Source organism: Lissotriton helveticus, chromosome 5_1 (genome assembly GCF_964261635.1).
Source record: "Lissotriton helveticus chromosome 5_1, aLisHel1.1, whole genome shotgun sequence".
NCBI lineage: Eukaryota > Metazoa > Chordata > Amphibia > Caudata > Salamandridae > Lissotriton > Lissotriton helveticus.
Window position 1 is genome coordinate 1965098000 of NC_136065.1, and position 16666 is coordinate 1965114665.

At 43.8% G+C, this 16666-nt stretch overlaps 1 protein-coding gene across 2 annotated transcripts in view; it reads right to left on the reverse strand.

Moving 5' to 3' along the window:
• The window catches only part of STAC2 (SH3 and cysteine rich domain 2), a 296870-nt gene that overhangs the window by 26443 nt on the left and 253761 nt on the right, over nt 1-16666 (reverse strand). For both annotated transcript variants that reach the window (XM_078645641.1, XM_078645642.1), the window contains exons 4-8: nt 14897-14981; nt 11896-12008; nt 11729-11801; nt 917-972; nt 715-824 (exon numbers count right to left, since the gene is read on the reverse strand). In XM_078645641.1, the coding sequence (XP_078501767.1) occupies nt 715-824; nt 917-972; nt 11729-11801; nt 11896-12008; nt 14897-14981 (437 nt within the window). The remainder of the gene's footprint in view (nt 1-714; nt 825-916; nt 973-11728; nt 11802-11895; nt 12009-14896; nt 14982-16666) is intronic.

Here is a 16666-nt window from a genome sequence, read left to right on the forward strand (position 1 = left end):
ATGGCGCTGACATAAGAATATATATACCTCCAACCTATATTAATTCCAGAGCATAGTTATCCATTTATCTTTTGCGACATTCCTGAGGTTCAGAAGGAATAAATCATAGAGCAGATAACTGCTTGGAAGCAGAACAGCTCTAGAATAACGCTTATGGTGATCAATTATACTTATGGCTTCATTTGTACTCCAGCAAGCAGGTGTGAGTAGTGTTTGCAAATCAAATGAGGCCATGGTATGAGACAGGTGTCCTCCTCATCATGTTTACTATAGGGAAAGGTTTCTGGCACATAACCTATTGCAGGGAATGGCCTAAGGGCAGGAACATCCTGAAGAGACGCGGTGTTTACACTGCACTACCATTACAACGCTGGTTTTACAACGACTTGCGCTGGAGGGCACTCTAGGCTAAGGAATAGTAGATTTACTAGATTTACTATTCCAACACCTTCCCTACTGTACGTAGGATGGTGTTGGAATAGTAAATCATACTATTCCTAAGTCCAGCACCCTACAGCGCAAGTCGTGGTAACGACTTGCCTTGTAAAACCAGCGTTGTAATGGTAGTGCGGTGTAAACACCACGTTGTATTGACATACAACCGTCTCAGGCAGATCAGTTACTATAGGAGGAAGGTCCTAGCACAGGGGATGTCACAGGACGTACCGCAGGCACAGGCCCTATTGAATGGAAGGTCTCTGGCACGTGACTTACTGCAGGGGGAGGTCGTTGTTCTCCTGAGGTAGGAACTTGTACAGGGCCACGTAGCAGTACATGGAGGAGATCTCTTTCCTCGGAGCAGTCCTGGGACCCGCCTGGGAGACCTGCACGAGGACAGAAAGACTGCAGCTCACACATTGCACTGTTTACTAGCATCACAACAAGAATCCCAACATCTTCCCGAACCCCCACGCACCTGTTCGCTGACCTTCTCCTCTGGGACGGGCGCTTCACTCTCCGTGGTAGCAAACACTGTGCCAAGGAGAGAGGGAGAAAAGTGAGAGGAAAATTACAAAGAAAAACTATAGGAAGAGTGAGAAAGTTAGGAAGAATGAGGTAGGGAAAAGGTAGGAGAAATATAAAGGACGAAAAACAACATAGAGGAGACCAATGAAAAGATAATGTATGGTGGGTGAACACAAATGCCAAAGAATTGCCAAATGAAATGAGATTTGGGTCAATTATGCATCTCAGACCCTAAAATAAATAAAATATAAATAAACGCAACCAGATCTGTTGTATTGTTGGTTTAAACTGTAAGCATTAGTTAGAGAACAGCTCTGGGACATGTGCAGATGTTTCCCTATACATCGCCCATGGTCAGAGAGGAGCTATGTATTTACTTCTCTTTAGCAGGGGTGTTAATGAATCTATTGCTCTGTGACCCCCTCCGTCACCCCCCTCAGGGTGAGACATGCGTTGACCCTCTGAGGCCTTGCCTTGTTACACAACCATATCAGGAGTGTACACCTGTGCTGGGTCTTACACACAGGTGCGTGGCTTCAAAATGTGTTGCTTTACATTAAAAGTCATGATCTATATATTCCACTCTATTCTTATCTATAAATATTGGTAAATATATCAACGAAAGCCTGAATCGTTGCTACATCAAACCTTAAGCATACAATGTAGCATATTTGTGCTAATCGTTTTTATAAAAAGCACGTTTAAAGTAATTTTTGTTTCCATCTTAACCACAGAACTGTTGATGGGTAAATTAATTTCAAATGCTTTATTCGGTATATAGGTATAACCATATAGCATACATGAAAAAAAATACATTTTAATACATCATAAATTTGATAAAAACAATCCGTTCGCATATTACATATACGGAATATCCACAAAATTCAATAGTTACATTAATTTGTAGATCCTACAGAATTTCCTATAAACAAAGTGACAAAGTGCATAGTTCTAAAACTTATCAGGTAGAGTTGGAATGATACATATACGTTCAAGTATCCTTACATAATGTATAACAGGTCCAACCAGTTAAAATAAAATGTTGGTTCAAATGAATAGAGCTAATACACCAATGATGACAAATAATTACTGGAATCATATCAAGGTAATAAATCATATAATGATGGATTTCCTGCTAAGAACACATTTTAAAATGAATGAAGCTACATGGAAGCATACATCTGCGCTACTCAAACCAAACATTAACTGCAAAGCATCTTTGGTACTTCTTATGTTACATTTTAAAAATAGAGGCTTTAAATACAATTTCCTATAGGGAATATAAAATTTACATAAAAGCATAAAATGACAATAGCTCTGTTTGGATGTCCCGTCGCAAGGGCAGGGCAAAGTGCTACTCCTTCTAGTTTGTGGGAAAGACACCAGATGATGCACAGTGCCCAATCTCAGCCGTGTCAAGACAAAGCGATGAGAACTTCTGGTAACAGTTGACAGATACTGTTGGTAACCCTCAGTGACAATGTGTTCATTATAAAAGGCAAATGTATGTTGGGAAGCATATCTGGTAGACCTGGCCTTCTTGGCGTTTTCTAGAAACAGATCTTTCAATTCCTTTTTAGAAACCGGGACGCCCAATTCCGGATTCAAGAAGGGGTCAAGACCTAAAACCGTCTGAAACCAGAACCGAATGTGCCTGAACCAGGGAATACGCATATGATTGTCTAATTTTAGACAGTCCTGGATGACAGTTTGCGTAAACTCCGTTTCTGCTTTAGACCAAATGGATCTCCATAGGGATAAGGGACGTAATGCTGCCAGATCTCCTATGTAGGCTAAACCTACTTCCCTATGTAGAATCTCTATGGAAGCGGATGCCGGGGTACATAATAAACGGTTAAGGAAAAGATTTTCCTGATGTTGAAGCAGCTTACAGCTACTTGTATTATGTCCTCAGACACCGGCCCCATACAACGCAGATGACAGACACCTCATGATATAAATGTGGATCATTTCTTTAATTCTCCGGTTCCCCAACTTGGTTGCAAATCTAAAAATGCTGTTGATATTCCTTGTCAGCTTTAAATGTACGGACTCCTGCTCACTAGACCAGCCCCCGTCCCCAGGAAAAGTCATCCCTAGATAACAAAATTTCTTGACGGGTTCTAGCCTGACGTTATCTAAAACAAAGGTCCTATTGTGTTTAGTCTTTTTGCCACATGCCATAGTGAAGGTTTTGCCCTTGTTAATTACCAGTTTCCTTGAGGCTATAAAAACAGAAAAGTTATCAATAAGGTGCTGCAGACCATTTTGAGTTCGCGATAAAAGTACCGCGTCGTCTGCATAGAGCAGAATTGGGATGGGTTTTCCATCTATGTAAGGTGCATCTGCCGCGATAAATCTGAGTATCTTATCTACACCATTAATAAACAACGAAAACAAAAGTGGTGCTAAAACGCATCCTTGCCTTATACCTCTATTAACTTTAAAAAAAGGGGTGCATTCATCAGACATTCCATAGCGTACCTTGCATGTCAAAGTTTCATACAATCTAGCCAGAAAATATATAATATCTTTTGGTGCTCCCATGTCAATTAAAACAGGCCATAAAAGCGAGTGTTCGACCAGATCAAAGGCGGAGCTAAGATCGGCGAAACATATTGATGGGTATTTTATCTAAAAACATTAGCAGCTGGTTTAAACATTTAAATATGGTATACAGATTCTCAGAAGTGAATTAAAACTCGGAGACGCACCTTCCTGGTCTTTGAGATAATGTAAAAACGCTGTATGCATTTGCACATCCTACACACAGAGCTTTAGAGGGTGTTGGGGTGTACAGACCCTGATAAATGTACTTTCTGATAAATAGTTGGGTATGGTGAACTGTCTGCTGGATTTCAACTGGAATTTTTACATACAAAGGGACAAAAACACACAGGCTCCCTCCCTCTCTTTTTTAAAAGTCCTTAAATTTGTTGGTTATTTTACAAAATATTGTGATACTCCCACCAATCCGAATTTCCCACCCTTTTCATTGCCCCTTAGGCCCCTCTCATGCACCCTGCTTGTGGTATTTGCTGCATAATGTATTTTAACATTATGTGCTGGTCTGATTGTTGTAAAATCTGATACTCACACCTCCTCAATCTTACTGACCAAACTATGCTCCTGACTATACATACATATATCATACTAAATGACTCTTGGTTTTCTTGAATGGTTATAGAAGTGTGCATGAGAATCCGTGGCAGCTTTGGGGGTTAGATGTAGGAGTAAATCTCTATGTAAAGTACTTTATGAACAATATTATCTTGCAGTACAGACAGTGTTATTCTGTGATGGAGAGTGAGACATTTTACCTCTGACAAATGTTTCAACTGTTCCACAGCATTTTGAGCGCCGTTATGGCTTCTGGGCGCTAGCTGACACACGTTGTTATCCGTTCCCTATAGCTGCTGCTTTAGAGATTGTGTAGGATATGGGCAGTATGGCATTAAGTCGCGATAATTGTTTAACTATCCACCAGGGTTTCCGAGTGACATCAGGGGCTCGTGCCAGATAGCTTTAATTAAAGGAGGTATTGTAATGAATTATTTATGCACAGACGTGTAACATCCAGGGCAAATGTGAGTCTGGCTGTTTGAACAGGACGTCTCCTGATGCTGTCGAGCTAAGTGGCATTTGCAGTAGGTCATTTCCTGTAACTAAGCAGCCATGGTTTCTTCTAAATGGCCGTTTCCACAGTGTACGGGCAGAACATCGTAATGAGTGAGTCCTCTAGAATGTTGTGATGTCACAAAGGGATCCTGCTAATGACATTAACTAGGTCCAGAGAGGGGCACAGGACAGTGGTTTGAGTTTGGCCCCAGGTTGGACCCGAAAGTCTGAAATCCATGCAAACCAGAACCCTTGCAAATATGGGTGCAGTAACAAGCCATGGGTAGGGACGAGTGTCCTTTGGACACATAAGCATGACATCCCTGGACCGTGGGGAAGGCATGACCACAATTGGATTGCTGTCGCCATGCCCCCAAACCCCTGGGAGCATGCCAGCATCCAACAGTGTGGAAATCTCTAACCCTTAGTGGAAGACAGGGTTCACCGAGTACTTCTGCAAAAGAAACTCCACATGAGAAGCATGTTGTTTTCAAGGGGCAGATACCACTAAAACATGGGTACCCACAAACATTTGTCCAGGGGCCATAAATTACAGTCTGCGGTGTGACCGAAGGCCGCACTGATGCCAGCAGGGTGGCTGTAGGGGGTATGCGTGGTTCAGGAATTATGCAAGGAGGTCTAAAAAATGTTAAATAAACGGGCAAGCATTTATTTGTAGGTTAACCCGTGCACGTGTCCACTAAAACCACATGTTACTAAACTTCCGACTCGGATTCCCCCGGTTCAACACACCCCTGACTCCTATCCATATGTGGCTATTCTCACCAATGTCCCACCCTTATTGGAAGGTCAAAGAGAAACCTATGACATGTTAAAAAATAAAGCCATGCATTGGCTACGGGTCAACAGACCCCTGCCAGGGGGTGTGGACGGCCTGATTATTGGGGTCAGAAGGGTCAACTGGATTGGGAATACCCTAAAAAAGCAGGGGGGTGAGTGCATCATAATTAACTTCCAAGACCCAAGGGTAGTAGGGTTAATTACGGGACCAGGGTGGAATATTAGTATTGGTGGGATTGGTGTTGTGGATTTGACTTTTTTTTATCCTAGGCCGGTGCCCATCCATTCTGGGGGGAGTAATGGGCCAATGAGAACTAGTCTACCTTTTTGGGTAGAGGCCAGCTCTTTCCCTGCCACTATCCCACGCCCAAATGACTGTTATGATCAGGTATACAACTCAAATAGTGGGCTAGGGTATATGAGGTGGGGATGCTGACAGAATCCAGTCCTACTCTTTGATTTTGGTGAACAAATGGATAGGGAAAGTATCCTGGAGGCAACACTGTCACCCAATGGGGATGTAATGTGTACTTTGGCTGATGTGGTCCTTGACAGGGAATGTGGAAGTATGAGGGGCGGTAATACGGCATGTCAGGGAAATGGGGGGGGTGAATCCAGATCACCATTAAGTTCTGGTATAAATGATGTTAAAAATGTTAACTGTGTAGACTTCGCTACAAGTGAGGGTGGTGACTGTGAGACCTTGCCTAATTCACCGGTTATGGTAGCTACCGAATGGGGGAACAGTAAAGGTGATATCTCGGGGAGGTTTTTTTCATGGAATATAGCAGGTTTGGCCTCTAGATTGCTGTCTCAACATTGGATAGATTTTGTTACTGGGTTTGAAATGTGCCTATTCCAAGAGACGTGGGCTAGTGATCCAATTTATCTGCCAGGTTACTTAAATTTTTGTATACCAGCGACTAGAGGCCCTAGGGGCAGACCTATGGGAGGTCTAACTGCCTGGATCAAGCAGAGTTCACAAGTTAAAATAAAAGTGATTGATCTAGGCTGTAAGGATATACAATTATTGAGGTTATCATTAGGCAAGGGTGGTGTGATAGATATTTATAACATTTATGCTAGGGGTATAAGTGTTGGGAACTCTCCCACCCTAGAAGCTTTATCCACCTCCCTTGAATCGCAGTCACTTGGAAATAGAGTGGTTATGGCAGGTGACCTGAATAGGACTTTTGAGCCCTTAGAAAATACTGAACATCCGATAGGACAAGAGGAAGATGCCTTATGGGGTGTTCCAAACCTAAACCTCACACCCGTGAAGCGGTGGACAAAAGACATTTTGTTGCTGAATGCGCTATGTTTGGAATATGGTTTGAGGGCCCTTAATGGCAGGACAAAAAGTGACCAAGGTGGAAATTGTTCATTTGACAATGGTCACAATAAAAGTAGGATTGACTATGTCATCTGCAGTCTTGAGCTATGGTGTGGCGTGGGCGACATGGAAATCATGGGGAGAGTAGAAAGCGATCATAACCCCCTATGTGTTACCCACTCATGGTGGAGGACCGCGCCTGCCAACCAAGCGACAGGTAGTGAGATCGTACCTGTTATGGCTAATGACTCAAGAAGGGTGAAATGGCCAAATGTGTTGGCCAATTTGGCCACCTTGGACCATATCACCTTGGAGGTGGATAACGCTATCGCCGCCATGGAAATAGTAGATCCTGTAACACCGGGTTCCTCATTAATAACAGACATACATGACACATTCTTCTCTTTGATAAAACCGCATTTTATCAAATTAGTTAAAGCAAACAGCAAAGCACCAATCAAATTGGAGAGGTGGTTTAATAAACAGTGTCGGGCAACTAGACTGGAGTTGGGTCGGGCAATCAAAAGCAGGGACAAGGCGTTGATCAGCACTGCTAGGAAACAATATAATGATAGCATCCGTAAGGCCAAGAAGCTGTGGGATGAGGAGCATTGGGAGGAACTGCTTGAGGCCTCTGGGCAAAAAGACTCTAGACTTTTTTGGAAAATTGTGAAATGGGGCAGAGGTGGTACACCCAATAAACCCGATAATAATGTTAATGAGGCCTTGTGGGTCGAGTACTTCAAACCCCAGTATGCGGAGAATAGGGATATAATGGCCATAGAACCAATCCCTGTGGTATTTTGCAAGGGAGATTTATTCTCAATCCAATAAACTGAACTTGTTATCTCATCACTGCAGGGGGGGGAAAGCTCCGGGGTTAGATGGAATTCCCTCAGATATTTTCAAATACGATAAGGATCGGTGGGCAAGATATGCGACTGTGCTGGGAAATGCCCTTGCTAAAGGGGCAAAAATCCCCGATGTATGGAAGGGGGCAATAATAATACCGATCTTTAAGAAAGGTGATCGGTCACTCCCGGCCAATTATAGACCGATAAGTTTGCTGGCCACTATCCAAAAGGTGGTGGGGAAGATGGTGGTCGACAAACTTATGGCCTGGGTAGATGAGAACAATGCTTTATCCCCCTACCAGGCAGGATTTAGGTGGGCAACCAGCACGGTTGACCAAATTTTTCGTTTCACTATGCTACGGTGGGGGACTGTACTCCTTGGTGAAGGCAGCCTTTATGTAGCATTTGTAGATCTGAGGGCTGCCTTCGATCTGGTCCCTAGGAGCAAGCTGTGGGTTGTTCTGAGTAAGATAGGGGTCCCACTTGAGCTGCTCACATTAATAATGCGCCTCCACGAAAGCAATTTCGCTAAAGTCCAGTGGGGGAGGAACGGGGAATCTACCATCAACTTCCCAGTCGAGCGGGGGGTACGGCAGGGATGTGCTATGGCACCCCTGCTGTTCTCCTTGTTCATTAATGGTATAGTGGATAGAATGCTGGATGCGAGGGTTGACGCACCTTCGCTAGCGGGCATCAGGGTTCCGATCCTGATGTTCGCTGACGATACCCTGATCGTGTCCAAAACCCCTGCAGGACTCCAGCGAGCCTTGAACATATTTGATATGTTCTGCAAAGAACGAGGTCTCGAAGTAAATGTAAATAAAACCAAGCTGATGGTCTTCGGGCAAAAGCGCCAATCTCAACCATGGGTATCTCTGAATGACATTAAACTAGAGGTAGTAAATGTTTTTACATACCTAGGGGTGGAGATATTAAGCAAATTTGGTTGGACGAGACATATTGATAAGGCGGTGCTGAAACACCAGCAGATTTCAGGAGCTCTCCGGGTAGAACAAGCAAAATCTAAAACCAGGCCTATTAAACCAGTTCTTATGGTATATGACGCAAAAGCTTTGGGCGCAGCCCTTTACGGGGCTGAAGTTTGGGGTTTTGAAAGGCTTACTACCCTCCAAAGATCTGAGAATAGGTTTCTGAGAGGGATAACTAGTCTCCCCCAAAGTACCCCACTAATACCGCTTGGCCTAGATTTAGGAAGAAGATCGCTTAGTGATCGTGCCCGACTAAGGCCTATCCTCTACTGGAGACGGTTATGGACGACCCCAGAAATTAGACACTATGCTGAGGGGTTCTCAGCTTTAGTTAAATCAGATGTCTTCCACAAAATTACATGGCTAAAAATGCTTAGGGACGTCCTTGCTGAGCTTGGTCTCTCCAAACTCTGGGAAAATCCCCTCGGGGAAGTGTTCCCTAGTAAAACCACTATAAAAGCCATATATTGGGATCACATCGAGCAGAAGCTTTGGAGGAGCGCAACCTCAGAATCCATGGGGGGTAGATTTATGGAAATTAAAACAAGACCTGCCCTGGAACAGTACTGGGACACTATAACTGTTCCGTTAGACAGGAAATTATTTTTCCAGTTAAGAGCAGGTTCTCTCCCCCTGAGGTCATTGACGTCCAGCTGGGGAACTAGTAGTAGTTCGTGCTGCCCGATGTGTGGCGCCCCAAATGAAAGTATCGCACATTTTCTATTCTTGTGTGAGGCCTATGTAATTCCGAGAAAATCTTGGTTGGCACCTGTTTGTAGAAACCTTGGTGTGTTAAGTGGTGTCGAGGGGTTGAGAATTATTTGTTCCTCCACCGAATTGTCCATTGTAGTAGGAACGGCAAAATACCTGGGGTGGGCTTGGTCTATAAGGAGGAGGGCTCTATCTCCTAATATGCTTTGAATTTTACCTTTTTGTTTGCATGAATCATTATTGCTAGCATTCTGTGGGAGAGAAACATGAATTTTAATTGTAAAATGCTGCTTATATGTACGTTAAGAGCTTTGGACTGTATAAATTTGGGTATGGCCCGGATAACGGAGAATTTTGCACTTTAACATGCATTTAGCTTCAGCACTTTATGAGAAAGCTTATATTAACAATTATTGGTAAACATTTTATATGTGTGTATTATGTATTTTTAACTGTAATTCATTGCCAATGTATGTTTAGAGTTTTAAATGTATAAATTTACATGTGTGTGCTTTTATGAGTGTATAACTCGAATAAAGCTTTTTCATCACTATGTATTTAAAAATGTGTTGAATATTAGTGCTCATCAACTAAACAGCAGCTCGTGCTGCTGTTCACCAGGGGACGCATGTAAAGGTCAGGAGGGCCGCAAGCGGCCGCCGGGCCGTACTTTGAGCATCACTGCCCTAAAATGACAGCCTTGGGGAGGAATCTGGGAAGGGATATAGGCTCCACAAAATGCTGTCATTTTGTGGGTGCAGATACCCCAATCGGGCTGAGCCGAGATGATTGGGTATGGACAAGGCAGGGGTCCGGTCCAGATGTGACCTTGACAATGGGCGTGGCAAACTTGGTATAGTCTGAAATAGAGCAGTCATGCATTCTGGTCATCTGCCTGGAGTAGGACAGCGCGAGAAGCGGCTGACAGAATGTGTGGCACCTCGTAATTTGAGCCTTAATGTTGGCTCCCTTAATGGGAGAATAAGAGTGAGGCAAGGTCTTAAAAAAGAATAACAATGAGGGAGATGAACAATACAGAGAAATAAGTGGAAGTCGATGCAGAATGTTAATAGAGGATCATATGAGAGGGGTGAAAACAATGAAGTGAAAGCAACATAGATGGAAGAACAATGAACATCGGTACTGAAGGAAATGGAGACCAGACAAGACAGACAGACAGACAGACAGACAGACAGACAGACAGACAGACAGACAGACAGACAGACAGACAGACAGACAGACAGACAGACAGACAGACAGACAGACAGACAGGCAGGCAGGCAGGCAGGCAGGCAGGCAGGCAGGCAGGCAGGCAGGCAGGCAGGCAGACAGACAGACAGATAGATAGATAGATGGATAGATGAAGTGTCTGTGTGTGAGCTTGAACGTGTGTGTATAGAAGAAATAGAGTTAGGATGGGGTAGACTGCAAGAAAGAAGGTGAAGGTACATTCTATCGAAACTCGTGGATGCTGTCACGGTAGTAAATCCGAAGCCCGGGGGAGGTGCTGTTCCTGCACAGTTATGGAGGCCATGGGTGCAGTTACTTGACAGAAATAGAGCACACTGTTTGCAGTTGTGGGAGCTCTTCTGTGGTATTATTGGCCATGCAAAGGAGCCGCCTGCTGTTCTTCCAAGTTAGTAACATGAGCCCTTTTCGTGGAATGAATGGGCAATAAAAATCGTCCACTGGTGCCATAACCGTGAAATACTGGGAGAGTTTGGGCATTAGTCTGACGTTTGCGGCTATCTGCTGCATAGTGTTTCACCAGGGAGCATGTATCTCTGATAGAGAGAAGGGCAGGGTGGGTACATCATGGCTGTGGTATTTCTGCTTCTGTTCTTCACGCCCTGCAGTCTCTAATTAACCCCTTCCTTCTTCCTGTAGCATCCCACTGTTACTATCAACCAGTGGTTAATTTGTAAAAAAAAAAAAAACATAAGTGCCGGGCTGTCGTCAGGAGGCAGCTTGCATCAGCCCCTTTCTCCTGTTAGCGCTGCCTAAAACAGAACCAACTACTAATAATGAAAGTGGGGAGAGGATGTGGCATAATGGCCAGGGCTAGAGCTGCCGACTTCGGAGCTGGGGAATCAGGTTTGAGTCTCGACATCAGTTCAATATCCTGTGATTCTGGGCAAATCACTTCATCTCCCTGTGCATTAATGAATGTGTCCTTAACAGATGCTCATGAAAAAAAGCTGGTGCTGATAACTGAGTGCCAATTAAGCACTATCAGCCCTGTTCATTGCATGACCCCCTTCTCCAAGCCTCTTATGCTCCTCATGTTTCCCACCCTCACCCTAGCCTACCTCTGCCCCCCAACCCCGAGTCTGTACCCTATTCTTGCTCTTCCTGGATCCTCCACAACCCTCTTCTGTCCCCCACCGTTCACGCCTTTCCACTTACTTGAACCCTCACTGTCCCTCTTGCCCCTTCACCCTCCAGGTTCCCCTTACCATTATCACTATGGTTGTCCTCGGAGCTCCTGATGCTTCCCTCAGGGTCTTCCAGACCTTCATCCTTCTCACTCTGAAGCGGAAGAGACAGAGATGAGTGGACACCAGCGAAGAAAAAAAGGCCCACCTGCCCAACCCACATCACCGTCAGCCTACAGCAGACCTACCAGACTCCGGGTGGGCGATTCGGACACGCTGCTGAAGCTGGAGCGGTTCATGTAAGCCAGAGAGGTGCCATAGCGTAGAGCCTCGTACACCGGATCCACCCTCCCGCTGGGGCCTAGAGTCCAACAAGGAGAAAACGCATCACATGGTTACAAGAGCTAGGAACAGAACACAACACACAGTTACAAGAGCCAGGAACAGAACACAACACACGGTTACAAGAGCCAGCGCTTACCTGAGCTCTCCAGGAACAGAACACATCACCATGTGGCATGGGCTATCCTTTTACTGAGCTCGCATCACACGGTCAAAGTCCACCACCATCCCATCCCAACATCCTCCAGGAACAGAACACATCACACTGTCACATGGACTATACTTTCAATGAGCCCTTTGGGTAAAGGAACATAGGTTTCTAGGGGTCACCCTAAATTTAAGCTAGACAAGCACCCTCAATCTGAGATTCGAGGGAAGGAACACATCATCAGGTCATAAGGGATTCCCCTTACCTGAACACATCACACATCCACATGGGGTTCCTCTTAACCTGAGGCCTCTGTGTACAATACAGATCACAAGGGCTCCGTGGTCAATCACGAGGCAAACTCATAAAATTAAACTGTTTGTCTCTTAACAGCCAACCAATAGCCTTAAGTTTGTCAACAGACATCTTTTGACGACTATCCAACTAGATACAAGAGATTTGGCAGTCTAACGTTCATGCTCAGGGCTCCTCCTTGTGGCAGTTCCATAACATTACAGCTGAGACTTATGAATGACTTTCCTCCGCCAGACATTGCTCCTCATTTGGTCATCGCAGATGCCTATGACTGACATGCCTTCATCTCCCTCAGCTTCCAGGACTCTGTTTGTTCCAGGCGTTGCCATATTATTGGGACATATGCAATGGCAGGAGTCCTTAGCATGTCCCACACTCACCGAGAGCCTACATGGTTCTACATCACCAAGTTTTTTAAAATAACTAACATGCTACTCACACATCCTTATATGCACCCTGAACCCAGAGTGCTCTGACGCCACCACAGAGTGGTTATGAGCTATAAAAAGAAAAAACCTAAATAAAATTATTCTGATATCTGTTCCTGCTTATAGTCTATTTCCCTGTCACATGCCATTTATGGCAGCACACATGACACACCTCATACCCAAGCCCTCAGTGAAAGAATAGATCACTCAGTCAAACAAGGAGATCATTCATCACCAAGTCCCCCCAGAGACAGAACATATTACATAGAGGGTGAGCCGGTGTCAGTCAAACATGGCACACATGAAATGATGACAGGAGACAGACCTATTCAAAGTCAATATCCGCCTGCCTTTCGATGCAAATCAGTTCCATTTAGATCCATTGTATGCAAACGTATCTTATGTGCCTATCCTGAAAAGCTGACCGAGATCCTGCTGGACCCAGGTAGACATCTATTGAGCAAGACCATGCAGACTCCGAGACAGGCTCTTCCTCGGCACATTGACTGCTCTGTGGATGGTGGGCACATTCCTCTGAGTGATGGGACAGGTGCCAATAAAGCAACAAAGAAAGTGTGCATCAACATGAGCAAATGCAGGTCAATAACATCTAACTGACAGCATACCAGCCAGCACACGCACACACCAGCACTGCACGCTGGACACGTAAACGAGCATGAGCATACTACATAGATCCTGAGGGGTTCATTTCTCATCTCATCCTCCAAAAGAGGACATGTCACTTCTGCATGGGCGAATCAACCCTATCTAGGGCACCCTGAAATAGGACGCCTGGAGCCCTGGACATCTCCTTGCCTTTTCCATGTGCAGGGCACAGAGCCTTGGTGGGATTAACACTGGAATAGGAATGCATGTGTTACAAATAGGGCTCCCGGGTTTATGGTATTTATTTTTTTAACATTTCCGTTTGCTATTATCCATATTTATTTGTTGGCTATCTTATTGGCATTTAGCCATATTTATATGTGTTTTGGGAATAAATGGAGTCGCGAATTTGTATATTTCTACATTTATTTAACTGATGAACATGCATTGATTCTTTGATGCCTGTCGCATTTAGCAAATTATGCAGCTAAATATAACAAAACACCACACCCACAGGTAAATATTACCATTATAATATATATTTAGATACATATTTAGATATATATATTTAGATGTATATAGATATAGATATATATATATATATAGAGAGAGAGAGATATATATAGATGTAAACATATGTCTATATTTAGGGAAATCTTATCCTGTTTTTTTAATTCCCCATGTTGTTTGTCTGCTCAACCGTTGGCCTGTAATTCAGAAGGACCATTCTCACAAGATGAACAATTTTCAGTATTTTTCCACTTTTAAAAATAAAGACCTAAACACATTGTTTTTTGTCTGTATTTATCTGAACAAATCAGTGAAAATGGAAAACTGGGAGCCCTAGTTATTAACTAAAGCACCCTTCAGCGGCATTGCATAAACCATGCATCCATTTACAGTCTGTGTACGCCCCAACACACTTTTGGCTTCTAAATCTGCAGCACTGCAGCCTGCATACATGGTGCCCAACTTAGAGCAAGGAGGGCTGGATCTATAACATATTTTCAGGATCTCAACATAAGATACATTTACTTGCAATTAATCTAAATTGTAACCATTGACTGTTTGTTGTTGTCGTGAAACCCTGGGGTGATCCAGACCCCCGCCACCCTTGTTGAACACCCCAACAACGTTATTATTTTACTAAAAATATAGGGATGGCAGATTGAGCTTGCAACCTTGTAACCAGGTGTCTGCGGTAAAAAGAGCTCTTCTGCAAGAACGTGATCATATAGGCGTTCATACCAGATGGGAAACACAACTGTACTTTGCGGCCATTTTAGCCCTAGCGAGCCCTACTGAACGAATCCGTTAAAGGCAGCACGGAGTGCTCAGCTGCTGATTGGACCGGGCGGTCGCGCGCCCGCCACTCCCCACCTGTAATCTGATACAGCCAGATTCACTCACCTGCAGCAGGCGGGGTCTCCTTTGGGCTGCCTTGAGGGTCGTGGAGGAGGAGGGGCGAGCTGAAGTTCCGCCGGAAAGACGTCGACTGGAGGGCAAGGAGAGAACGGGGAAAAAGAAGGAGAAAGTTACTTTTATACAGTGGTTGAAGTGCATTAAAAAAGTATGGGAACTGTGCTGCTGTGCGCAATAGGGGTAGGGTGAGTGAGCATGAGGGAGTGGTCAAAAGTGTGGCTAATAAAACAATATATTCTGTAACTTTTTGGGGGTCTTTCACTTTCAGGTAACTACATATAAAATGACAGAGCTTAAATGAAAATTAAATGCAAGTAGTGTTTACAAGTGGAAAATTCACTATCATACATCATGAACCTTCTATTAGTTAATGCATTGTATTAGAAAGCCACATAATTGAAATCTGTTTGGTGCGGTGGAGAATAATAGTGTGTATGTTTAGCGCTACAAGGTCCCAGTCTGTGACAGAAAGCACCGTGAACATGCAAGTCATTATTTTAGATTTGCATTACTCGTAGTATAAGACAGGCTGCTATAGAATGTGCAAAAATGGTTTAAGATAAAAAATGATTCCAAAATATAGATTTTAGTAATACCCAAATTGTACAAAGTGCATTTTTTAATAACTGCCTTTACAAAGTACGTACGTCATGGCTTAGCTGGTAGCTCCCTTTAAATACCTCTCAAAAACAATAAATATGTGTTATCAGGAAGCAATTTTTTTCGGAACTGTCCTTTAAAAGCACACACTTCACAGCTTACAGATCAATTTCCATCAACGCCTACAGGAGATGGCATGTAATCCATAAACTGTTTGGTTCTAACAACTTCATGACAGCAGCAAAAACTGACTTTCTAGTATGCAAATAACCAATGTGCAGGAAGTAAACAATTTTGAACATTCGAATACCTTTCATTGAAAGACACATCAGGGCATCGAAACACAATTAAAATCTACTAACATTCTCCTTCTCCGTGTCCATATGCTGTATTTCTATAGCATAAAACCCAGCCAAAAGCCAGCAGAGTCTGTACAGTGTCACAGACAAGCGTAAAGTCAATGAGTGACAGGAAAGAGAGTTGGTCAGTGAACTATTAATGCATTGTGATGTAGTGCTCTTATAAAGAGGTGTGCCTTCAACTCTTTCCTACATTGGAGCAGTGTTAGGGCAGTCCTCATGGATATGGGGATGTTGTTCCAGAACTTGGGTGCATAGGTGGAAAAGGCCTATTGCATTGTTTTTTTTTTGTTAACACTTCTGAATCTTCAGTTTGATATGGCTGCGAGACGTGAGCGTGTCTGAAAGTTAAGCGGTGGGGGCTAGTCATGATAGTTTTGTAAATGATGCTGCTTGCTTTGTGCAGGCCGGCAAGGGGAGCCAATGGAGTTTTGTCAAGAAAGGGTGATGGGATCATATTTCTTTAGGCCCAGGAAGAGACATATCTTGGCATGAAGGATGCCCTTAATGGGTTCCAGTGTGGAGTCTGAGAGGCCATAAAGCAGGACTTTAATCCAGATGCAAGATTATGAGGGCTTGAACAGTAGTTCTGTAGTGGTTTCTAGAAGAAACGATTTCACTTTCTTTTTGGTATTCAGTGAAAGTTAAGGTTTCAAGTTTGTCATGGGTCATGTCATTGAGCCAGGTTTGAATTGTTTCTTGTTCTTGGCAAATAACAGGAATTCAGAGTAACCCTGGGCGAAGCACTACGCTACGCTTGCGTAGTTTGCGAAGTTTGTGCTATTTCGCACTACGCGAA